A 26,671-nucleotide genomic window follows, 5' to 3' on the forward strand; every position below is an offset into this window, starting at 1 on the left:
AGCTACTGTATGTAAGTGCATAAGCCAGTATATATTTTAATCTACATAAATAAAGTACTCAATCAATCTTATCATTCTTCTCCTTCTTCTCTTTCTTCTTCTTCTTCTCATTCGCAATACTGCGAATAGATAGAAAAATAGACTATGAAGAAAAATGTAACGAAGTTTCTTCTCCTTTATTCTCTTCTTCTTCTTCTTCATCATCTTCTTCTTCTTCTTCATCATCTTCTTCTTCTTCTTCTCCTTCTTCTTCTCCTTGCTCTTCTCCTTCTTCTTCTCTTACATATTAATTTTATTGTGCGTTAATAGAACATAAACTTGATTTTCCTTCATGGCTTTGTTGACATTTCTCATTCACTACCACCATTTCAAATAATGGGCAGTGGCAATAATAATAAAAAGCTATTGATGTATTGTTTAATGAAGAACTGTTTCTTGACTTTAGTGTTAGCTAAAATAAGCATTGTATAATTGGATTCGCTAAACATATATATATTCTATTCACTGAGAAATAAAAGTCGATGTGAAATTATAGAGAGTTTGGTGTCTTTAAGGTCTTTGCCCTTATGTCTAGTGAATGCATACTTCGGAATGTATATTTCCGCTCGAAGGCATGTTTATATTCAATATATAGCTCATTTCATGTTTACATTTCATTTATATAGTTTTTTCTGTGGAAAATATTTACTGCAGCACTAAGGCTAATAGAAATTAGTTGAAAATCCAACCGATATTAATTTGGTTGTTTTACTAAATACTCAGTCATCGCCTAGCACTCGAAGGAGTCGGTACGTGTTCTTACTTCTCATTTCGTTCTTAAAACGTTGCTTTTAGTCAAATATGGATACAATCCCGTGCGGAACTGGAGTATTGTATACCAAAGAAAATTATCTATACAAATGTAATACAACAAAACACGGAGTGAAATATTTGAGATGTTCGAACACCGTGTGTCCTAGCCGTGGGACGTACCAGGACGGCAATTAATTTCATCCTTCAATACACAACCACCCCCCGGATGAAGTTGATATCGAACTGAGAAGGCTACGCGTCGAAATCAAGGCTGAAGCCCTGAACAGCCGACTCAACCCGAGGGAGATATTCGATGCAGTCTGCCAAAGGTATGTGTTTTGAGAATCCATTTTTTGTATGATATAATATTATTCAAAATAGTTTTAAAAGTTTTATTATATTCATTCTTCAGCGGGTACTCATACAAGTACCTCCTTGATCAAGATGATAGCTTCATATAAATGTCAGTTAAAGTTACTACCAGTCGGATCGATTTCTCATACATGAATAAATTGAAAAATTCAATTTTGGAAACCGCATCCCTATCCTCTCTTTTAGGTCCAGGAAATGTGACCACATTTTTTTGGAAGTGGATTTTATCGCTCCATTTCATTAAATTTCTGTCCTTATCTCTCACCAAGTATGAATATGCAAAAGGAACGTCATCATCATCCCCATCAACAATGTCCGAAATCTTATCATAAGGTTGTTGAAGTACTTCTCCAGCATTAAAATCTTGGATATCTTATACGACAATATCTTCTCCATCACCATCATTGTCATTCTCCACAAAAATTCAGTTCTCATCTGATGACTCTTCGTGACACAGTTCTTGGAAAAGTGCATCACACATATAATTCGTTTTGCCAAAGCAAAACACGAGTAGGCGCGCGGGGTACACTTGTACCCCAGAGCAATTCAAACTATAATAACTCAGCTATCAATTCCTGTTAACATTTCGAGTCGCTTGTATCTTGTAACTGAAGATTTGGTTTGAAGGTACTGTAATGCCCACCCTCCCCTGGTAACAGGATGAGAAAGTTACTGAGTAAACAAAATTGTGTGGGGTGCACCTGTACCCCGCGCGCCGCCTACTGGAGGGTTAATGAGGAATACTGACAGTCAACCAACTGTTATGCATATTCTACAATATTTTTATCGAAAGCTACTTTCTATTTTCTTTGATAAAACAGTCAATGTTTGAGAATGATTGATTCATGGGAAAAGTGCCTTACTTCTATGGAAGATATTTTTACATTAGGTAAAGCAACAACAGCTATTCAGCCGTTTTAATGAATAACCCCTTTTTTTCGCCCAAGTTGAATTTTGACCGAATTTCCTCATTCTCTGCAAACAGATTCCACAACGGACACTTCCGAAGCTTCAAAAATACCCTTTATATATCAAACTGAATTATTGAAAATTTCATCGAAATTGTTTAAGCAGTTTTGGCGATCTGTCGGATATACAAACAAAATTAGTCTTGACAGAATAGGATCAAAATTATGGATGGAAGCAACTGCCGTTATAACAGTTTTGTTTTAAGAAAAATAAAAATTATCTATACTTCCAGGAATAGCTCTGATTGAAGCAGCAGTGCCCAATCAATTTGTTCTCGATAGATGCATTTTATTGGAAAATCTTACATAAAATCCATTGATTTTCATACTGAAGTTATTTTGAATCTATGGTTAACCGCTGATACAACCTTGGTGGGACACCGTATAGTAATAAAATAGGCTAGATTAGGTCAAACAGTAGAGTCCAGTAACTCAGTAAATTGAGTTGAATGTTGTGCATTTTTAGTAATTATAAATGAATCGTAGGCTACATGTGTCGTCGTGGTTCATTTTGTTTTCTCTATACTTCTTAAAACCTTTCTATAAACTTTTGTTCCCTTTCAGATATCCTAGAGCTGCAGTTAGGCTGGGATATCCTAGCATCCGCAGCTCTATTTACCGGCATCGGCAAATGGGATTGCCGCCAATGCCGCACTCTCTGGCTGATTTTTCAGCCATACTCCAGAGAGAAGAGTGGCTGCACCTGCGAATGAGAGGTTGTGCAAGGAGGGGTGAAGGACGAGGAAGAGGTGGTCGAGCAATTGGCGAGAGAGGTGGAGAAGGAAACCTTGATTTCATGAACAACCCATGGCCCGCAGACGTGAGTATACTATTCTCTAGTAACAATAAAATATAAGCAACCAGATATATAATACTCGCTTATAGACATGTAGAATACCGAACGGTACTCTAGTGAAGATTGCGAGTTAAATATAGATTGCGAGTAAGATTAATGTGTTTTTGTTTCATTTCAGTTTTGTTAATTGATTTTCAAATAGAAATCCAAAATTAAATTTGTTATTAGATTAAAAATCATATTTCAAGATTTGAATTTTGATTCTATCATGCAATTACAAAATAATTGTGGCATAGTCTTTACGATAGATCTCTTTACGATCATAATATAAGTTGCATTTAAAGAATACAAATGGGGTCCAGTGAATGGATGTTTTTATCACTTATTAGAGTTTAATTGAAATCATGCTAACCTGATTAAATGTCATTTGCTTTACCGTCAAATATGTTTGCAGCAAGCCGAGGCCGAACAACTGAGCCAGAGGCAGATGGCGTACCTGGCTAGAGTGGCAGTTAACGCGGATGATGCCGTCGCAGGTGAAGGCGACTTGGTATGCGTCGCCTGCGCGGTCCACAAGCGCTCCTATATGACGCAGCCTTGTGGGCATTTTGTACTGTGTGGCACCTGTGTGCTGGTTCATCGCCGCACAGTCAACTACAGGGGTGTTCTGCCGCAACCCATTATTTGCCCCGTATGTAGGAGCCCCTTGACGGGATACTGCAGGGTGTTCCAATAATGATAAAAATGAAAATGAAAATAAAATTTATTCTATATATACATATATACGAGTTTATTCTTCAGCTCCAGCCCATCTGCTATTTATTCCGATTATTCTAGCCTCCCTTGACCAGATTTCTATTCATCATACATGTGTTTGTTTCACATTTCAGGCGGTCTACCTCTCCTTCTTATCTCCTTATCTCCGTATTCCTCACTCGATCCATCCTTGAAACACAACAACTTCGGCGCGAGAAATCCATTTCCAAAGCATTTATTCTTTGAGAGTCTCGTTTTGTTGATTCCCAAGTTTCAGAGTCTTAGATACTCTGTACAATGAAATGATAAATTCTAATTGGTGTAAGGTTTGTAATATTTTTGGACCAAAATATGTAATTCAATGTTTGTGTTGCCTGCCTGGCCTGTCCAATTCTACTCGTGATTTCTCTTTTGGAATTGCTCTCTGATGATATCACGTTGCCCAGGTATTTATATTTATCCCATTGCATCACCTCCAACTCTTAGATCCTTAGCTGTACCTATTTTTATTGAATAAGTATAAATCAAGTATTTAATTCGAATAAGTATGATTCTAATAGCTTCCATAGCTTGAATACAATATGTAGACACAAACTTAGAATTCCGTTGTACAGTCATACTAATTCTACAAATCACAAAGAAACTGGCACTTAACGTCTATCAAATAATATAGCTCCACACCTGACCACTTGAAAGTACTCACATGCACACAATTTGAAAAAAAATCTGGTGTGGGGCACTCACACAACTTTCCTTGCCATTATGAAGAATTAAAATATGCGTACAAAGTAGAATAACGCTGATTGATATTGGGACAGAACTGTAGCGGGAAACACGCAAAACTGACAGAATTACTTGAATGAGACTCGAATTATGATATTCATGAGGAATGCTGACAGAAATTGAATTTTAGTATAGCAGCAATAAATCTTCAGCCTTGTTGCCAAGTTAGAAACTGAAATGTAAAATTAGCTGCCAGTGTAGAAAAGGGAGGTGTGAGTGGAAGAATGAAGTGGAAATCAAAAGGAGGGACGAAATATGAGGAAGGAAGGTATCAAAAGGAAGAGACGAAAGAGTTTAGTAAAGGGTGGGATTATGATGTGATACACAGAGGGATTTCGGTGAGCGCTTTTTATGACCAGTGATGGAAGATGTAGAGTACCATCAGATGGTTTGCAATTTCGGGTGCTTTCGAGTCTCGGGTTGAGAAAAGGGTTCAGGGTGAAGAGTGGGGAACGAAGGAGAATAATTGAGAGAAGAGTAAAAAGAGTTAATGAAGGGAAGAGTAAAGGAGCTGAGAGAATAAAGGAAGAAGTGTGCTGGAAAGAATATATATTGAGATAAAAGGAGAGAAATAAGATACATGCATGGATAGTTGGATATACGTACAAAGGTGAGGGATTACAAAGAATTAAAACGAAAAATGAATAGAGAAAAAGATAGAAGAAAGAAGGTTGAGAGGAAGTAGAGGCGGATCGACGAACATGAGGTGAGAGGTGAAGAGGAAGATGGATGTGGAAGAAAAGTGAAATTGGTATCTATAGAAGAAGCGACATGGAAAAGAGGTTGTGAGGGAATGAGAAATCATGACATTTTCATGATTCAATTTACATGACATTTGCACCCGGACTATAAGTACAGTTCAAAATATCAATCAAAATTGGACACTAGTCACAATAATTAATAATCCACAACATACGAACTCCATTAATGCATTACTTTGGAAAGATCTATAGTCCGTGCAAACCTCAGACTGCAGCATTGTTCTTAAGGGTTACAGTGCTGCCAGATTACTCAGTAACCGAGAAAGTCAAATCAGCCGGTCATGTTTTCAAATAACTGTTTAACAATTAAATATTTAAAAAAAATTAACGTACTGTTTGAGAATTATAAAAAGTTTTTCTTCTTCTTATTTCATTTTTTATTTTTATTTTTGTCTTTCTTCTTCTTCTTCTTCTTTCATTTTTCCTTTTTCTTTTCGTCTTTCTTCTTCTCCTTCGACTTCTTCATATTCTCCTGTTCCTCCTATTTCTTCTTCGCCTTCTTCTTCTTCTTTTCTCTCTCTCTTTCTCTCTCTCTCTCTCTCTTCCCGGTCGTGTGTTAATGGGAAGGATATTTTATATCCTTCTGAAAAAATCGACAATTATTTGTTGAAACACCGCCGATTTATGAAGTTACATCACATTATTATATTATCGTTATTCTAATTGCATTTCTATATTTATTCTCATTGATTAATTATTTATACTTTGTGGAATTCGTTGAATAACTAGCATTACCGTCATTCAATGTAAAATTAGTGTATAAGCCAGTAAATATTGTAACATACATAAATAAAGAAATCTAATCTAATCTAATCTAATCTTCCTCTTTATCATATCCTCTATCATAGCAGTCAAAAATTGAAACTTTCCTCGTTCATTCATCTTGTCCACGATGATGTCTTCCAAAATGTAAGACTCGATGAGTTCTTTCATAATGAGATTGAACTAACAAAAACGGTCGAGAAACCACAGAGGAGTTGAGGTCTCAAAAACAAGTTCGCCTATTCATTTAGAGATAGGCAACACGCACTACAAGCTTGTACTACAGCCGAATCCCAAATGATGGGAAACGGAAGATGGAGAACGGCTTTGTTTCCTCTCTTCTTGCTGTGACAATTCGCTGTTGAGGGAGAGAGAGAGAGAGCATAGGAATTGGTAAGAGAAAGAGTGAGACAGAAGAGAGAAGACAGATGGACAGAAGGGTCAACATTGGCTGCGCGCGGAAAGTGGTTTGTTGCTTGCTGGATGAGCCGAGTTTTTCAGTTCGGTTTTAGTTGGTTTTTTGGTCAAGCTGAAAGGAAGCTCCTGATGATACACAAATTGCCGTAAACTATTTGGTTGCGTATCCGTGATACAATGTCTGCTTCCAAAGGCTCCTGTTTACCCATTGGGTAATATAGTTACTGTACTTGTTACTAAAACTGGGTTTACACCAAAGTTATTAACAAAATGTTAATAACTTAATCCTTATAGATTCTTTTAGATTGAACGGAACTTGACAAACACATATATGTTGATCATGTGTATGATAAGTTATGTTCAATCTAATAGAATCTATAAGGATTAAGTTATTAACATTTTGTTTATAACTTTGGTGTGAAAGCAGCTTAACTGAGCTTTTGGAGGTTGACTTTGAATGAAAATTACAAGAGTAATCGATTAATAGAATGTGGGGAAAACTGAATTTGAGTGGTTGAATATTAAATGTGAAATAATGTGTAGCTGATAAAATTATCAGAAGAAATAAAGTGTTGCACTATCAATCAATTCACACCATTTTTTTTTTATTTCGTATGTTATTGCAAAGTTACATGTAGAAAGTCATGGAAAAAACATCTCATAGTGCAAATTTGAAGCTGATTGATCAATTCTCTCTTGTCGAACATACTAAAAGACAGTAAACGACTTTCGGGCTTTTGTAAGTCAAAAGTGTGAACTTTGCTAACGCTCGTTCACTATTATTATCAGTTTTTATATATTATCTTTCCGATTCTAGAACATTCATCGTCTTTTTGTTCTAGTACATTTTCTTTCAATCAGAGATCTCTCTGATAATGATTGTAAAAACTTGCGGAAAGTGCATTAAAATGTCATCCACTATACATTTCTGTAAAATCTTTAAAGTTACTTGATGCACTTGTCAGTAATATTTGGATTTACATTTTGATAAAATATATGTTGTTCCATCTACAATCTGTTTATCTCCGCTTCCGAATAATTTTAGTTGGAGGTTGAAAAATACTTTGTTTTTTGATAAAAAAATTGAAATGAACCATTCCCTCATATTTCAATTCGATTCGAATAGATCAATTTGAGAAGTGAGAATTGGAAAATGAAAAACACTACTCCATTTTATAGGCATTTTATAGTTTATATCATTAGCCTACATTCTCTAGAAGTTCTAGTATGCAAAAATTCACAGTCAAGAAGAATTTGATCCATTTTTGATAAAATACCGGTATTCTACAAAGTCAGTAATCAGTAATGATATCGCAGCACAAAAATTGGAAGGTTAATACTGAACGATTCAAAAATTAGATCAGAATTGCAGCAGAAATCAGATTCAGCCAATTCCCGAAATAACTAAATATAAATAATTTTGCCCAAACAAGATCAATTTAAATTGACTATTTCTTCTAAAACAGGAAGATTCAGCAAATTCATGTCCATCAACTATTTCAACTGGAACAACAACTGAAACTGGAAGTAAATTTCTAATTTGAATTCTGTTGCAAAAGGTACAACAACGAGCAAACACTTGACATCATTTATTTACTCAAGCACACAATCAAATCAATGATTTATTAGTAGACTCGTATTGAAGTGTGAGTAATATTGAGAAATGTTCTATCTAAAAACTCATTCACTATGATCCACTTTGTACAGCAGATTTTTCTATAGAGATCCTCGTTTCAATTTTATTTTTCTATAAGAATTATTTTAATCTTCTCTTCCCCAAAATACGTCAACCCTTTTTCTTGATACTGTATCATCGGCAACACAACACCAAGCAGTTAAGCGTTGCATAATGAGCTTCCTGTCCTTAATCCGCCGGCCGCAGCCGCCGTGCGTTGCGAGCCGCTGTTTGCGAGTGAAACGGGAAGGCGCTTGCCAGTCGAGCGCGAACTGTCGCAGAGTGAACATTGTCAGTTGCCGCGTGTGTGCTTGGTGAGTGTTGTGTGCGCGCGTATTCGAAAGTAGCCAAAGTAAAGAAAGTAAGTAGCAAAGTCGCGTTGTGTGCCATGTGCGACGGTAAACTTGGTTGACTGACGCGACTGCGACCCAGGTGAGATGGAGTCGCGACGCGACTGGAGCGTCCTGCTGTGTGGTCTGTGCCTTCTGAGCATGGCCTCCAGCGTTTATTTCTGCTACAAAGAGTTTCTGCTGGAGAACAGAATGGCTGTGCTGGAAGCTAGACTCCAGCAAATCATGGACCAACAGTCTGGTGGTGGTGGTGGTCCGGCGATAGTAATCGCCAGCGATGCCACCCGACAAAAGCGAGATGTTCTGCTACAGACTGATCGCCGACTGCCCAGGGAAGCTGGAGACTGCAATTGTCCACCAGGTAGGCCTACAAACCAGTTTCAGCTACATATTGATAAACAGTTTCAGCCGGTTTATCTACATACAGCTTCAACAAGGCTGCTATATTGTTTCAAGCTCCTTTGAAACTATGTAACTCAGGTGATGGTTGGTTGGTGGTATCATAGAGAAGAGAATACTTCTATATATAAATTAGTTTGTTATATAATAAGGATATTAGTAATTGGTAAATATGAATATATGGACAGGGCCTATGCATATTTCATGGATATTTGTTCGTCTCTGATATTGTAGTAGAAACTTATAATAATTTCATGAAGATGCTGTAGAAATTCTGATCATTACAACATTATCAATAATTGGTATAATTTAAACAATATTTGTTCATTATATAGGAATTGAGAATGTTTTAGCTTATATCATTTCAAAAAGGCTATATTATAGTTGATAGTTTCTAAGAATCTGAGAAACCAAAGCGCCGAAGATATCATGATGCTTCACATTATGAAAAAGTAGAGTAGAATGTAGTACCATAGATAAAGGAGCATAAGGAGCACTATATTTCTTGTCTCTGGTAGTACCTATCAAAATAAAAGTACAGCAGTCTGTTGTTTTCTACTCAACACTCAAACGGCAAACATATTTTATGTAAAAATCAAGAAATTATTTTTATATTTGATTATAGTGTTCAGTTACGGTGATTAAAAAATAATTACTTGTACAACTCACGGTCAAAACCAAGTTGAGACCATTTTGAGATTATTGTCTGCTTGCTACCCTATAGGCTATTGTCTATCGTTGACATTATGTCAGGGCCAAAGAGCAATAATTTTTAATTGTTCGTAATAATATTATTTTTGGCTTTCTCCTCGACTTCTTCAGATTTGAATATCAACTCTCGCTTTGTTTTTCCTGAGTGTCAACATGTTAGTATATAGCTCCAACTTTGACTATTCGTTGCATGAAAATCCAAATGAATATAACCCCCATGAAATACGTAAAATTACTTCATTCCTTTGGCTTTGATTTGCATGGACGTTTCATTGACGATGACTCTTTCTCTGTTACCGTTATATGACAATGATTTTACGGCAGTAAAATGTGATTGAACTCTCGTAACTGGAATTGTACTGAAATATATTTATACGGTACGGTAGAAGTTTTGGGCGATTGTGCTGAACTATTGATCTATTATTTCTTTTAATCTTTGTGATTGAAATTATTGTCAAATTGTCATAGGAAGTTATTTGTTCTAAGAACGACTGACGTCGCTCTGGTATATCAAAATAATATTATTAAATTTGAAATAACTTACCAAGGGTGTTTTACAACACGGGTTTCCTCTGTTAACCTAATCAACCTTGCCCTGTGGAAAAAATCATTTTATAGAATCTCATTTCTTCATATATAGATCTAGAAGTAGACATCCGATAGTTTCATAGTGATTAAGTGATTTTCATTCTTATTATAATATAAAACTACAGAATCATCTATTCTACTGATTTTCTTGTCATGATAGATAAAACTGGGAAATAACAATAATCCCTCTAAAATATGGAGTTGCAGCTTACTTGGTCAAGGGAGGTGTAGTTACGAAATTCACGGATATTCTAATACGAGATGAGAATTCCATTTTGTAGCTCAGAACGAATTTGCAATCCAATTCGCTAACAATATCGAATAGCAAATGAACTTCTATACTATTAATTCAGTTATTGTAGCAGACCTCATTTGCTGTACAATTTACCTGATGTGTATCAAACAATCGTTGTTTTGCATATTGTTGAATTCCATATTAAACTGTAAATTACTTGTACTCCATTTATCCGTTAATTAGAAATGTAATAGCTTCTTTATTAATATTCAGTCCGGGAACACGCTACACAGGATGCAATTATTAATTTTCTCTGAAATTATCCATTGTTATATTCTGGAGAGGGGTATTGTGTGCATATAATTATGAGCATGTTTGGCATTGTAGTTTCCTAATGAACGCTATGGAATTGGTAGAATATAACATGTGAATTTACGCGCTATTGTTTTTCGTAGAATAATGCAGGTTTTTTGCGAGAAATTTACGTGCATCTCATTGTTTATGTGGAGGAAAATTTAAAATGGAAAAAAGGGACTGTGCTGCGACTGGGAGCTACTTGACAGTGAAGCTAATTTTATCTCGGGCATGCAAAGCATAATAACAAATGGAACACTGTTTTGTAGCATTATCGGCTATCCTCTTCCATCCCCTTACCCGTCTTCCTTCCACGGCTGGAGAGAATTTTCCATGCTTTGTGTTTTTAATACTGAATTAATTACATTTTCCTTTGACGGTGTGTGTCATCCTATTTATCCCGTGACGCTACTATGCAAACGATTTTATCCCACCAAAACTGTACCTGGTATAATACGTAATGCCAAGGCAAATAGATTTAACCGTTTCTCTGCACGCTCTCAAATCTGATTATAACCAATTATTCCTACAAACGTTTTTCATTGTTTGATTTTTGGAAATAACAATCTGTTTTTTAATATTATATAGGTCAATGTATTTTAATAGGTGAGTTTCAAATAGTTTAACACAGAAATTTACTGTTATACATCCATAAAATGCATACGTAGAACACAGAATGCATCTATTGTGTTTGCATCTATAGAATGCAAACTGTGGGATTTCACAGAATAAAAAATGATATATTATTATTATTAGTAACTAAATATTAGCGTATATTGTATAAAAATCTCAATATCTATACTATCAAGGACTGCATCTCTGGAAATTTCAAATTAAATCAAAAGAATTTTGTTGCACAAAAAGATAATACAATAATCACTGGAACAAATAATATAAAGTAACTAAATCAAAGATAAAAGAAAAATAACCTCAAACTTTGGACAACATTAACTTTTAATCAAAATTTTTGGAGAGAAATAATACAGGCTCAGCCTAGTTTTTCCTTCAATGTCATTATTATATTATGATTATAGTATATAATACATAAATGAATCCTTGTCTTCTCCGCACACAGGTACTATAGCCTATTATTAAGAATATTTTTTAGTCTCTGTATTATTATCACTATTGTGATATTTTATGTATTATACATGCACGTCGGAAAAAATGAACTTGTACGCCAAAGTGAATTGATGAAAGATCTCGTATTATAGAATTTTACTGATGTTATGTCTTTAATAATTGATAATTTATCAGCAGAATGCCAATAATATATCGAATAACTGCAGTTTAGATAGTGTTTTATGTTTTAGCTTGTCATAAAAATTTATCTGTCGTTCCGCCGATGTATAAAAACGTTCGTTACTTCTCAGATTGGCTGTGAAAGTCGATAAAATTTTGGATCTCCCTGGGAAATTATTGGAAAATAATACAAATAATGGGATTTTTATTGTATAATAAAATGTAGTGATTCTTGGAAACGCAGTAGGCTAACAGTTAAAAAATATGGAAGCTTGAAATTTTGAAATCTGAAATCATAGTCAATATAGTGGGAATCTGAATTTTATGGAAACCTATTATCAAAGATTACGAGATTTCTTGTCGTTTCTAACCAAGAGGCTGATTGGTTTATATGATTTATCAGGAGATGAAGAAACTATATTGAAGAACAATGTATTATTTAATTAGAGGTTTGGCACACAAGTTTTATAGTTTCGTTATTTTGAATGACCTTTCCCATGCTAAAATATGATTTTGGCCAAAATTGGAGTGAGGCGGTTCAGTTCAAAGTGTTATTATTTTTATAGAAAATCTGTCTACGATACTCAACATCAACTTATCAACATTTCCAAAAAAATGTCGTAAAACAAGCGCCGCTTCTATTGAACAAATCATTGAATCTTGTCTCTTGTCCAACATTAAAAAAACGTTTCTAATGAATTGTTGAAGAGATAAATCATATCTATCATCTCTTTCATTATTTCCGCGACCCATTTAATGAATGTTATTGGAAAATGCTGGCTTTTACTATATTTGAGTGATTCATACAGTAATTTATACTGTATTTCGTTAACAATATTCTCAGATTTTGACTGGTGATTCATTTTATGAGGTTCGTCCCAGTTATTAAAAATGTTGTCTCCTCTTCATTGAATGTTGTAGCAAATGAAATGCAGTATGAAGAAACGTTGATGATGACTTAGAGGCATCAGACATATGAGTAATTTTTTAAATTTTAATAACATCGGTCAAGGTTTTTGAAAAGATCCAATCGATATTAATCTTTACTTCCTCATAGAAGTTTGTAGGGTCTAGTTGTATGTGAACAGTGTAGGCTGATTCAATATCCTATACTATTAAACGAGCAATTTCTGTTTATATGTTTACATGTTTGTATTTCACCGGATCTCGAAAACGGCTCTAACGATTCTCACGAAATTCAGAACATAGTAGGTTTATAATATAAAAATTCGATTGCACTAGGTCTCATCCCTGGGAAAACTCGCTGAAGGACATTAAAAGGATAATTATTATTCATCCTTGGAAAAACAGCTGGTAATAATTATTTCGTCATCTGTTGATGATGGAAGTGAGTGAGCGAGTTCATGTGTGTTGGACTGTGTTAAAAATTATGTTGAACTTCTGTAATCATTCAATCAGGTACTTAGTGCCGGTTGCAAAAGAGCCGGGTTATTTTCAATCCTGATTAATTCCAGTAGATTCATCTTTTTGAAATGGTCTTCTGTGATTTGGCCCATGTGAAATTTATCAGGATTAAAATTTAACCGGGTTTCGTGCAACCGGCCTTTGTGAGGGAAATTTTTGTTCCTCTGGGAATTAATCTCAATTTACTGTGATTAGATAGAACATCTCTGTATGAACTGTGAATGTTATTATAATTTCTTCTTTCGTGATAAATTTTTTATGCTTCTGTACTCCAGAGCGAAGCTCGGTCCCCGGTATTATTCTTCAACTCTCTAACTGTTTTCTGACTCGTTTTAATAGAATCATAATTTCACTCGTTTAATCAATTCAAATTCAAAATTCATTAGCTTCAGATGCAATATGTTTTTTTTTTCAATTCTTCAACTATTTGGACATGGTATTAATATTATTTATACAATTCATCTAGCTAGATAAAGAAATGAAAGTTATGGGTCATTGTCTGCTTTATCTCATGCTTTCTATCGGTTCTATCACTAAAATAAATAAATCAATAAAACAATGATATTAATGAGTATTGAATATCAAATGAATATCGGAGACTAATGGAAAAAACGATTGATGCCTGTACATTTTGCGTAATACTCTCAGACAAACATGAAAGATTGACAGACCTACATACAGTTTTTTCAGCTTTAATCTGCTTTGCGGTGCGTCAAAAACCGTGCAAATCCGCCCTTAACAATTGTATCGCCCTATAGGGAATTGTGGCGTGGCAAGCGCTGAATGCTGAGGGTTGATTCGCCTGTAGGGAAATTAAAGAATTCAAGCAGGCCACATTCGAGTGGATGATTTGAAAACAATGTGAATGGAGGTTTAACGTGGAGAAAATTGTTGTACTAAGCTGAAATGTTTTCGTTTCACTAAACGCTTTTATAATTTGGGTGTCCCGTTTATGAAAGAATATTAGATTCCTAGTAAATATTACTGCATAGTTTTTTATTCTTTATTGATTCATACCACAAGTACATCCTCAAAAATGATAGGGAGAGAAAAATAAGGTAAACTTGTGCTATTCCTCTCCCAAATTTAAATAGGGTTACACATAGTTATGTTTATTCCAAGGTACCTAGAATAAATGTATTGGCTACCTTGACTACTTAGAATATGTCTTGGTACATTTGTTTATTCCAAATTTGATGAGTTGTCTCGGTCTTGCAATCGGAAAGGAGTCTGCTTGAAGACAGATAGTTAGAAGCTTCGAAATTCTTCATGAAAAAATGTTTCAATATGGGTTCGGAAATTCGGTACCCACATAAAACTGTAGCTCCATCCAACTCTATTTATCGTACCTCCCATTGAAATACATAAATTTAGAGCTCATGTAAGCATCGTACATCAAACCCAGCAAAGAAATTACCACATATTCCTCCTGTATCAATGAAGATAGTGATATATTGAACAAACTTTTGATCCACCACATAGTGGAATTAATAATTAGTTGCAGTAGCCTATATTGATTTACAACCGTAGACCCTTCCCTATGCTACAGCATAGACTAAGTAAAGTTAGTAGAACTAACTGAGGTTGGATCTGTGGCTACAGTTACTATAGTTTATCTTACACAGAAACTGTACTCTATACGTACTCGATAATTATATATTGCTTATACAGTAGCCTACTTCCATTTACTATTACACTACATTTATCACTAGAATTATTACCTTAGTGCATATTATTAGTTTCTCCAAAGTCTAAACTAGTTAAATTGAGATTGAACTACTGTGAACGGTTATTTCTCATTGGTAAAAGTAAATTCGTATGGCTTTTGTTGGTGGGGAGTCCCTTGCGGGAAGGTCCCACCGCCTGAATATATAATTTAAGCCGTCTATGGGCCTTACGACTGTCATACTTCAGCCGGGACCGACAGTTTAACGTGCCCATCCGATAACACGGGAGTGATCTGGTTAGAAAACTTTTGGTGTTGAGAGGGTTTGAACCCGGGATCTCTATGATGCTACGCAAGCACTCTATCCACTAGACCACGGATCACTCCATTTCTCATTGGTGTTGGTGGTTTACGCTTTTACTATATAGTCTTTATACTTGTAAAACTTATATTTTAAACTACTTATCGACATTGAAGTTTACTTTAAACCTCACTACATACTGCTATTTATACTATCATACTGCTCTTGAATGATGAATGTTATCAGTTTGTATACAACAAAAAATGTTTTCATTCTGAACCACTGTCAACACAAAATATTTCTCCCTCAGGCTCTCTTTCAGGTTTTCCCTTTTATTCATTTATTCATTCCTCTTTGCTCCCTCTCACACATGTTTTCTCTTCTCTTTTTTTAGTGTATCTCTCTCACACACACACATTATAATTCTATTTCCCTCTTTCTCCTCCAAACTCTGAAAATTATTTTTCTCTCTTTTCACACAATACTCTTCCATTCTTCTTCACCCTTTCTATCTATTTCTCTCTCCCATCCTCTTCTGTTTCCTTCCTCTGTCTCACACACACTAATTCCTCTGTCTCACTTTTTCTCTTTTTTTTTATCTCTCTCTCTGTAGCACACATCAGGTCTGTAGTACTCGGTCCCCACCTGCCGCCTGAATAATGCACCGTCAATTACCCAGCAATTTTCATTCGTCGAAAACCGAACAATGTCCGTTTAATTTCTAAGTACTTTTTTAATAGCTAGTCAGCCAAGCCCTTAATACGTGTGCGCGGCCCTACAGCTATCCAAAAATCGCGCTCCAAATGGAAAGGGGCTATGGAGTGGAAGGGGGGGAGGGTTGTAAGCGCTAGAGAGGGGGAAGGGGGTACCAGCTGCACAAGCACAACATGTATTTTCTTCTCTTAAAATTGAGAGGGCAAGCTACAAACATCGATACTATTATTTTTTGTGCAGACCATGTTTTGTTTGAAACCATCGTTCAACTCTAGTTTATCATTTGCATACTCTATGAGAATGAATGCATGCACTGAATAGGCCCCACACAAGATGTACAGTAACTAGAAATTATATAGTTTATCGTTACTGTACCTAAGGGAATAATTTCAGATAATTCACGAGTTGTATTATGTCTAGGTGTTTTTTGAGGTGTATGTCCATAAACCTATATACACTCTTTGTAATCCTTTGGAAATTCACAGCAAATATTTGAAAATTATAAAGAAGGTTGCCACGAAGAACAATGTGAGTTGATGTTCTAAAGCTTGTCAAATAATTTGAAAGAATCGCAGATAATATTGTTCATAAACCTGAAACCTAAACCTGTAGAGATGCACTAACTTTTGTAAACCCTTGAAAATCTACAGTGAATTTTTGAAAGTTGTCATAGAGAAGGACAATGTAAGTTGATGTCATGGAGGCTGTCAAATAATTCAAAAGAACCGCAAATAAATATTATTCATCTACGTCCACACATTCAAATACCACCTGACATTTGATATCGGAATGAAAGTCGATACTTGTTACAAAGTTTCCAACACCTACTCACTCTTTCACTTGTTTTCTCTCTTTTTTCAACTTGTTTTATTTTGTCTGATCTGGCCAGGACAATGGCACTTTATAGTGTTCGGTTCCGCTTGAAGCCTGAGGCCAGAGGGGCGTAGCACACTGTACTATACTCTTCCTGTTACAAAAAATAGTTTTGTTGTTAATTCAGTTAGTTTGGGTGCCGAAATCAATTTCTTAGGGCAATTTTGAGATTACTGGTCACAGTAAATGTAATATATTGAATTTTCTTATTTATCTCAGTAGGGCTACTTGAAACTTTAAAAAATCAAATTGAATTAAAAGTAAATTTAAAGTAATAAAAACTATAAAAAAACTTGTAGCACCCTTTTATTAAAAAAAAACACTTTAATAAAAAAGGTTACTACAAGTTTCTATATTGCTTTTATTAATTTGAAACTTTAATTAGGTTATAATCATACCTTTTTTTGGAGGTGATGCCAACATGAGCTCTAGGCTTGTGCGTGGGTGGATGATAATGAGAGATGAGTGGATCTACAGTTTTTGGTGGGTTCCAAACCACCGGGAAGCGATTATTCAACTCATGAATTATATACAGAAGAGATGGTTCAAGTAGCCACCCTTCCAACAGGAGTAGCAGGTGCATGATACTTAACTTATCTAAGCGATAGCTTATCAGCGCAACCACAATGTCAAACCGCGTCCCATTAACCATTAATTAAATTAACATACCATTAACCATTAATTGAAACTAAAACAAATTAATTAAACATCAAATATAATTTTACGTAATAAATACTACTGTACATCGAACAGAATTACTGTGAGAAGAAATAGTAAATAGTTACTGTAACATATTTTTTGTGTAGTTGAGAAGTTGATATTATGGTAATTATTCATATTGAATGAAAAAGACTGAGAAATTGTCAAAAAACCACTGATTTATTGATAATTAGAAAGACCGGTTTCGGTTATTACACCATTGTCAATCTCTGATGAACTCAATGGTGTACTGCATAGCTTTTTATTTTTTATTGATTCATACAAGTATCCTCAAAAATGATAGGGAGAGAAAAATAAGGTAACCTTACCCTGGTGTAATAACCGAAACCGGTCTTTCTAATTATCAATAAATCAGTGGTTTTTTGACAATTTCTCAGTCTTTTTCATTCACTGTAACATATCACTACTCATAGTAACTCCTCATTCTAGTCTCATTTCCATCGCGTAGCCTGGTTTTTTTGGAGTACCAAACAGGGAGGGGTGGATATAATTCATCAAGATAATTACGCCTCCTAGACAAGTGTGAGAAGGGGTGCACGAAGGGCGTTCGCTTTTTTAGTTCACTTTTTCTAGTTTGGCTGTGTTTTTAGCTCTGTGAGAAAGAAAGGGCGGCGACCTTGAGCCTCTGAACGTGACCTAGGTTCTAGTCCCAATGCTGAAGAACAATCAATTTCATGCTTCACCAATACTTCGTTCCCAAGTAGTATGGAAATTTCATCACAGTTTTGATTTTGATTACTGGGATTCAAAATGCTTCAGTGTGTGCACTATGTAGAAAGTCTTCAATTAAATTGATCTATTTGTCTTGTTGAATTCCAACCTGAGAGTGAAATTGATTGAATTTTTTTTTGAAAAAGTTGTTGAGTAGTTTGATAGCTTGATTTACAAGCAGGTGACATACTACTTTAACACAAGTAGGTATATAGGCTACTTTAAGTATCAGTTGCCGGCGAGGTAAGGCAAGTGAACTACCAGGAAACCCACAACTTTCAGCCTGCTAGCAAAATCACTGTAAGAGTAAAATACAAATGAATCTTAAAAATGTTCAGTTTTTCCTTGAAATATCAACCATCAAAGTACTCACCTTCACTGTCACACAGAAATTCTAAGTCTGAAGGTGCTCAAGGAGTTGAAGTTGTAGTTTTTTCAATACTATTGCCTAACTTTCACATACAAACATACAATAAAACTTTCTACCAGTGTTTATTCACTGGTACAGTATCCAATAGAAAATTATAGCAGCGTCATGTGGGACTACAATTTCAGTGTACAGTATAATCTCTCACAAAAACATCCACGAATTTCTCCACCCTCTGATTGCAATATTGGGCAATTCGTAGCGGAGTTGGTTGCAATGAGGGCGTCGGAGTGCCGTGTGTTTTTTCAGCTCTCGGTGTCGCCATTGATAGTCGTCGCATCTCAATTCTGCTGTGTAAATATTTACTCTTACATTTACAAAAACGCGCGGTCCAGACCCGCTTCCCGCCCGCACGGGCGAAACGCTCCCGGCGACTTGTACACCACTGTGTAAACTGCATTTTTAACTAGCAACCGAGACAGCCCATGTCTCGTCATTTCCTTCGCTTTACTTTATATTCTACTACTTTTATCTTCACCCTAGCTGAAATTGTAGGTGTAGTATAAGCTTCAAATAGCTCCTGATTTGTTGCTTTTTCTGATATCTTCGTGGATTTGTAGGGTACACAGAGGTGTAGCTACAAATCTTTATAGCTACAGATTAGTCGCTCAAGATTGTTTTTACCGGAAGAAAACGTTCAATTGCTTGTTAATTTCTTCTGCTATAGTTGGTACACCACGGAAACTCTCTGGATTGGGAAATAATTTTTAATCCTAAGACTTTTTGTAGTATGCCATTGCTGACTATATCAGCTATTACTGCTGATTCCGTTAGCATAGAGTGACTATCATGAACAGTTTTTCAGATGAATGTTTTAGATTTTAGATTGATTTCAACGGGTTTTGCAGATATAATGGCTAGAGCTAATAATTTTAATAATGATAGGAAATCACTTATTTCACAATATTTGCAATATTCTATCATTTTGATTGTAAAATTTGACAGAAGGTACTTTTGGTAAGATCCTGATCGATCATACTCGAACTAATGAAACTCTAGTTTTGTTTATGTCAAAGGTTTTCCACTCCAAGAATAATCTGGAAGAAATCGAAGATAAATTTCGAAGATTTGTCAATAAATCCAGTGAAGAGAAATCAATTCCAAAGTTTCATTAAAATATTAAAATTAATTTTGATAATCTGCTAATTATAACATAAACATTTTATAACAAAACATAAACACATTCTTATGGAAAGATTCAATGGTCAAAAAAACCACAATTTCTGTAAAAAACACAAAAAACTGTAATAAATTAAATACGGTAAAACACAAATATCCATAACTTCGGTAAACAGCCATTACAGAAACAACTCATTTCTCATTGTAATAGTAAATACTCATCGTCGCGATAAAACCAGTACTGATGGCACATTTGTAATCTACTGATGATGGACTCGCGTTGATCTCACCCTTCACCCCCCCCCCACCGCACACCTTCCCATCACTCAACAAAACCTTCCTCCCACCAAACAACAACAACAACAATCTTTAAAACAACAACAGCCAGAACTTTTAGAGCAACATCAGCAAGTATTGTGAGTGCAACAGTCCAGGCCAGTTAAGTCTTAATTGATTCGAAGGCTTTGGCAATCGGTCATTAAGCGATTAGCATCGTATGTGTGTTTGTGTGTAGGTGTGAGTATGTGGTTGTGTAGTGGTGCAGAGTGCGCCCACACATCCGCTCCGACAACCTGCGGTTTTAATTAAAAGCAAAACATTTGCAGCGCATGTAAACCAACGGTGGTGGTTGGCTCACTATAATTGATGAAACAAATCTGGAATTGCGGCCTCCCTGATCCTGATCAGTGGGTTGATAGGGCTATTTAGCAACTGTGCTCTAGAATGGCTGGCCATTCAGCAACTGTGCTATTCGGTCACTGTGATATTCAGCAACTGTGCTATCAGTGCACAGCCAAAGGTTGATGGAACAACCGTACAGTTGCTAAAAATTGGTCATTTGCAAGGTCTGGGTTTGAACTGCTTGGTAATTATGAATAATTGAAATCTAGAGTTTCTACTTGCAAGTCTCACTAAACAGGGGAGAAAAAATTAAGTCATATCATTTGTTTGGATTCAGTAGAAAACTTTTTCAAAAATAATGGTTATTTTTCAAATTATCAAGTATTTTATTAAAACAACCTTTGAGATTCTCCAAATCTCAAGAAACAGGATAATCCTATCCAACTCCACTCATGGAGTCTTTTCATGCCATCTGCTATAGTATTCCGATTTCGAACTATTTTACCAAATTACTCACATAGAACACTTTAAATACATTATTATAAACTTGATGATTCTGTGAGTAATTTGACGTAGAATGATTTGTTTATCGTTTCTCAAAATAAATATAATTGTTTGAAATTATGACATTCATTTCGATCAGCCTGTATTAATAAGCTTTCCTAATATCATCGATTCTCATGTTGTTTCGAAGTTGTGTGCCCGTTACACCGCTGATTGGACAAAGAGTCTCTTCCAAAATTCCAAACGGTTTCTCATGACATTCCTCAATCTTGAGAAGTTCTCAAAAAATAATTTCTTGACAAATCCCTCCTAGACAATTTAAAAAAAAAACAACCCAGCTCAGAACAATCCACATCTTGAGAGTTTCTCTTATAATAACTCAACATTGGTATAACTCCTTACCAACATCATTATCTAACTTATCATAAACATATTGTGTTTACAAGTTTGTGTTTCTTGAATGGTTCCAAATTTTCTTAAATAACTAAATATTATTCATTACAAGTGGTAATAGAGTGGAATATTTCTAATCAATGTATTAATAATTCAAGCCATATAAATTCAAAATTTATAGTTTTCATGTTTATTTTGGACTAAAATTTTATAAAAATTGTACACATGAAATTCTAACCTTATCTTGGACTTTGTCACCTATAAATTTAATTTGAAGAAAAATAGCACAAGGACTATCTTATTATTTTATCTTCCTATGCTATATAAATCAGTGTCATTTGCATTGTAAATATATAAAATAAATAAATATTAAACTAGAAATTTCATTAATATAAGAAACTATAATTATTTATCATCGTTATTTGATTAAGGGAAATAATATTTAATGATTTTTTAATAAATCTGAGTTTTGACAATATCTAGTATCTTTGTTAAGAAACTTTTTGTGTAGTTGAGAAGTTGATATTGTAGTAATTATTCATATTGAATGGAAAAGACTTGTTATCCAAGTCTTCTCCTCACAGTTTGAGCCTACAAAGCTAGAATTGATTGAAATTTGTCTATTAATTTTACTTGTTGTCACGTGGTAAATTAATACCACCAAATATTTTAAAATGAACCAATGAAATGTAATAGAACTATAAATTGGAAAGAAGGTTAGACCTACCCAAAGGATAAATCAACTCAATCAAGTATTATTAGCGATTAGGAGTAATAGCATTATCAACAATGATAAGAAAACATGTATAATTGTGATTTAATAATTATGAGAACTCATTGGTAAGATCAAAAAATTATAAAGCGGCTTACTTATTATTGGCGGATTATAAAAAAAAAAATAAAATGCATGAACATTGAGGTTAGAGTTATTTGTTTACATTTTGAAAAGAATTAGTCGATCTTGGACAAATCGATAATTATTAGAATCAATACTGAGCGAATCAGCTGATTATTCGATCAACCCATATAACAGGTTGAATTATATAAAATTTACTCATAAAGGATATATAATGTATACTAAAGGAAGTCGATGTATAGAAATACGAACACCCATTATTTTTGTATAAATATTTATTATAATCTAAAAAAGCATGATAAACCAAGAGTATACAAAACTCATATAAAAACTAAATGTATTAACATCGCATGTTAGGATTTATTTATGAAATCAATTTAAGATAAACACTCCATACATTTGTATAAAAATTCTTTTTTATTTAATTTTTTCTATTATAAAGCCGAGGAAGCCCTGATTCCCAAGGCAACCAATTGTATTGAGTTTATTAAATTGAAGGCCAATCAGAGAGTAGCTTACAGAATTATTCGTGGAAGAGACAAATTTTTCTAAAAACCACTTTCTTCTGGCTTAAGATCTCGACCCGAGAGGATGCACATGAAGTTTAGGGTTCTTTCTTCCTCCTTTTAAAATCTCAAAATTATTAAGCCAAACCCTTTTTTAATGTAAAGTATTTGTATTAAATGTTCAATTATCTGTGAAATCAGTGCTGTCAAAGAGTTCGTAATTTGTAACTATTCCCCATAAATATATCTTTAATTCGGAAAGGAACTTATAAGAATCTGGACCACGCGTTAGCCCAGCAGTGACGAAAAGGAGCCTACCTAATTAATTATTGGAAATAATTAATTCAATCCACGAGACCGTCAAGAACTTCAGTTCAGTGAGTGATAAGTCAAACGAGCTCGTTTTTTTCTACGTTCAGTGGGGTAATTAATAAAAAAGCGCTATTCAAATTAACTTGAATTAACTAAAAAGTCACCACGTGTTGAATAATATCACATAGTTCATAAGAACATTTTATAAATTTATTTAATATATGTAGGAAGCTTACTTCCATGCACAGCCCGAATTCATAGAAATCCCTGAGATCTCATGTTTGAATATAATTTATTAAATATTAATTTTGTTAATTGAACAAAGTATACCATATCAAACTTATAGACCGAACAGGTTTTTATTGGCAGAATTTTGTATTGACTGGAAGTCTAAATATCAGTATTAATATATATATTTATGAATTTGAAACACACTATTGTGAATATTAGCGAAACCTGTGATAATTACTCAGATTCTAGAAAACATTTATTTAAGTAAATTATAGATATATCGAATATTTTATGCACATATTTTTTATGGGAATCTACTTTGTCTTGTCGGACAAGTAAAATTAATAGACAAATTTCAATCAATTCTAGCTTTGTAGGCTCAAACTGTGAGGAGAAGACTTGGATAACAATCCCATATTCAGGCCTTGTATCTGATAAAATAGGTAGGGAATTGAAGAGGAATGGATTTCATGTTGCTTTCAAGACCAAACCGATTTTAAATAGTCTATTTAGCTGGAGTAAAGACAAAATTGATATTTGGGATAAAAGCGGGGTGTACAAACTTAAATGTGATGATTGTAATGCTTGTTATGTGGGTCAGACTGGTAGAAGTTTCAAAAGTAGAATATTAAAGAACACATCAGAGATTGGAATAAACAAAATGGGGAATCTAACTTTGCAGAACATTTGATAACAAATAATCACAAGTTCACAGTTAAGGAGAATGTTGAGTTTCTGCATGTTAATAACAAAGGCAGATCATTGAATATTCTAGAGGCTTTAGAAATAACAAGAGTAATTAAGGAAAATTCCCAGTATAGTTTAAATGACCAGATTCATTTCAACCAATACAACACTACGACTTTAGTTTTATCATAAAATTGTAAGCATACATTAGTCAATAGTTTTTCCATTTACATATTTGTTTTATTATCTTTCACACTTGTTTTCTTGATTCTTATTTTGTACTGAAAGTAAATTTTATTATCATGGCGATTCTGTTGCTTAAGCCGCCATTTTGTCACACCGTTGAGTGGGAGGAGACTGTCTAGCTAGGCCAATAGCAGGCGTTCATGCCCTCGACCAATAGCAGTACTCGCCTACTAGTATAAATTCTGCTGCTGTTGTATTTAGTTTTAGTTTATCAGAGATTGACAATGGTGTAATAACCGAAACCGGTCTTTCTAATTATCAATAAATCAGTGGTTTTTTGACAATTTCTTAGTCTTTTTCATTCAATTTGTTAAGAAAGAAAATATCCATTAAATAGCAGCCCTTCAACATCTCCGCCGATATCATCTGACAACAGACTTCAACCTGAGAGTTCCTTAAGGTTCACCTTAACAGCACACTCCCCCTTATGGTTCACCTCAACAACACACTCCTCCACATGCCCACATCATTATCATTGTCATCCACAGCCGGCTTCGGTCTGAAATCGCCGCGAGGTTGGCGCGCTGAGCGTCTCGACGCATAAACACACGTCAGCGTCAGCTCCGGAGTCGGTTTTGTTTGAATTTCATTAGGGAAACATCCATCAGACCGTCGGTGATGGTGGGGGAACTCGGTGGTAAGTGAGTTCGTCCCTGAATAAATAGCGGCAGGCATGCTGCACTCGTTCAGCGGTGTTTTCGCATCGCATCCCAGTTTGGTGGACGGGATGACACGTTCAACAGCTTCACTCAGTGTATGTTTGTTGTCAATACGCAAGTTACACATGTGAAGTTCGAGGATGTTTTGGAAGCATCCAGTTTTTCATGAATGCAAGTACTGTAGTGTTTGTGAACATGCTAACTAAACTGATATGAAAACATGAAAAAGTTGTCAATAAACTAGTAACTCATGTGGAGTTAGAGGAGAGCTGTGGAAGTATCCAGTATTACATGAATAAAAGTACTCTGGTGTTGTTGATCATATTGATTAAACTGATATGACACATGAAAACATTTTTGAATTGAATGAATGAACAAACTCCATGATAAAAATTACAAAATGTTGTTACAAGGGAAATGACGAAATGGATAACATAAGCTTGTGAAATACTGTATGTGCTTTTCAATATTATTAACATTCATCTAAAAGAATGTGTCAATGGAAGGAAGACACTAAACTACCGAGTAGGGTGTTTAGTAGCCTACCTGCAATACAAAGTACAGGTTTCGATTCAGTACTCAAATAAACATCTATTATTGGAGTACTCCATGTGCTCTCCCAAAGATGACACAAAGAAATTGGGACATAACCTGAAAATTTGGAATATATTTTTCAAAATTGTGTTGGAAATAGTAAGGGCTATGCCTGTTTTTCTTCCACGACTATTTTTTGTCATTAAATTAAATGAATAGAATGAAATAATGAGATAAGTCACAACAGAAAGTGCATGATATATCATGTTTTTCAAAATTCCAACATAACATATAGTGTGAAATAGTTGAAGATTGTTATTTCTGACAGAAAGCGTACAGTGTTCAATCTTTCAAGTGAATCTCACTTAAGGGCCAACAGTTCCCTGAGATGAGTGCTAGGGATCTGTAGAAGATAAACGTGAATGAGCTAGAGAATGGAAATGGTAAAATGTAGAAAGGAGATGAAGCTATTGGCGGAAAGGGAGAGTTTTTGGAAGAGAAGTAACAATATCTTGAATAAATTCTAATTCCACTGTTGTAACCTTCATCTCTTCACAGTGTACTTCACTGCTGCCCACTTCTCTCTCTCTTCTGCTCCATCTCTTCTCTCTTATTTCTTCATTGTACCGAGAGGAGTTGAATATTCCACGTTCTAAATTCAGCCGTGTTAAAAGGCCCTCTCACATCGATCCAGACGATTTACCTTAGCTTGCTAAAAGCATAGCCGTGTAAGCCGGCCTTACTGGGTCAACAAGGTAAAGTGCGATAATTTTTCGAGCAAAGAATAGTGTTTTTCTCGAAAAATGAGTCGAAATGCTAATGGGTAATTTGGCTGTGATGGCTTGTTTTTCCAAGAATATGATCATCTTCTGTTTCAATGAAAATGTAGATTCCTACTAAAGTGAATTATTACTGCGTTTCATTTTGTGTTGTTTCTACGTTCTTGTATCTGTTGTAATACCTCGTATATTGTTGTATATACCTTGTATATATGTTGTATATACCTCGTATATTATTCCAACTAAGAAGCTTCAACAGCTTACCTATGTTGAAGAAGATGTACAAAAAACATCCTCCTGTACAAATATCCTCCCCAGTTCCACTTGACGTGAAGTTGAATGAATTTGAGATGCATTGCATGTCGCTAACCACATTTTTACATTTTGATAGATAGAGAATAGAGTACATAGATGACTCTATTTCAA

The 26,671-nt window shown here is 34.8% G+C and overlaps 2 protein-coding genes across 11 annotated transcripts in view; both read left to right on the forward strand.

The window, feature by feature from the left end:
• The first annotated feature begins 612 nt into the window (after positions 1-612).
• LOC111046114 lies at positions 613-3,709 on the forward strand. 2 transcript variants are annotated; one of them, XM_022331611.2, is made up of 3 exons: positions 613-1,121; positions 2,697-2,952; positions 3,383-3,709. In XM_022331611.2, exons 2-3 carry the CDS (start codon positions 2,764-2,766, stop codon positions 3,662-3,664), a joined length of 471 nt encoding a protein of 156 aa, XP_022187303.1. In that variant the 5' UTR covers positions 613-1,121; positions 2,697-2,763; the 3' UTR covers positions 3,665-3,709. The 2 variants fall into 2 exon arrangements, with proteins under 2 accessions (XP_022187303.1, XP_039275388.1); XM_039419454.1 differs by having other exon boundaries at positions 613-2,952.
• A 4,609-nt stretch (positions 3,710-8,318) lies between these two features.
• The window catches only part of LOC111057005 (collagen alpha chain CG42342), a 425,109-nt gene continuing 406,756 nt past the window's right edge, over positions 8,319-26,671 (forward strand). For all 9 annotated transcript variants that reach the window (XR_005570340.1, XM_039419455.1, XM_039419462.1 and 6 more), the window contains exon 1: positions 8,319-8,793. Coding sequence is in view for 8 of the 9 variants with exons in the window: in XM_039419455.1 (XP_039275389.1) it covers positions 8,520-8,793 (274 nt within the window). In the remaining variant the exon portion in view is untranslated. The remainder of the gene's footprint in view (positions 8,794-26,671) is intronic.

The sequence above is a fragment of the Nilaparvata lugens genome, chromosome 1 (assembly GCF_014356525.2).
Source record: "Nilaparvata lugens isolate BPH chromosome 1, ASM1435652v1, whole genome shotgun sequence".
NCBI lineage: Eukaryota > Metazoa > Arthropoda > Insecta > Hemiptera > Delphacidae > Nilaparvata > Nilaparvata lugens.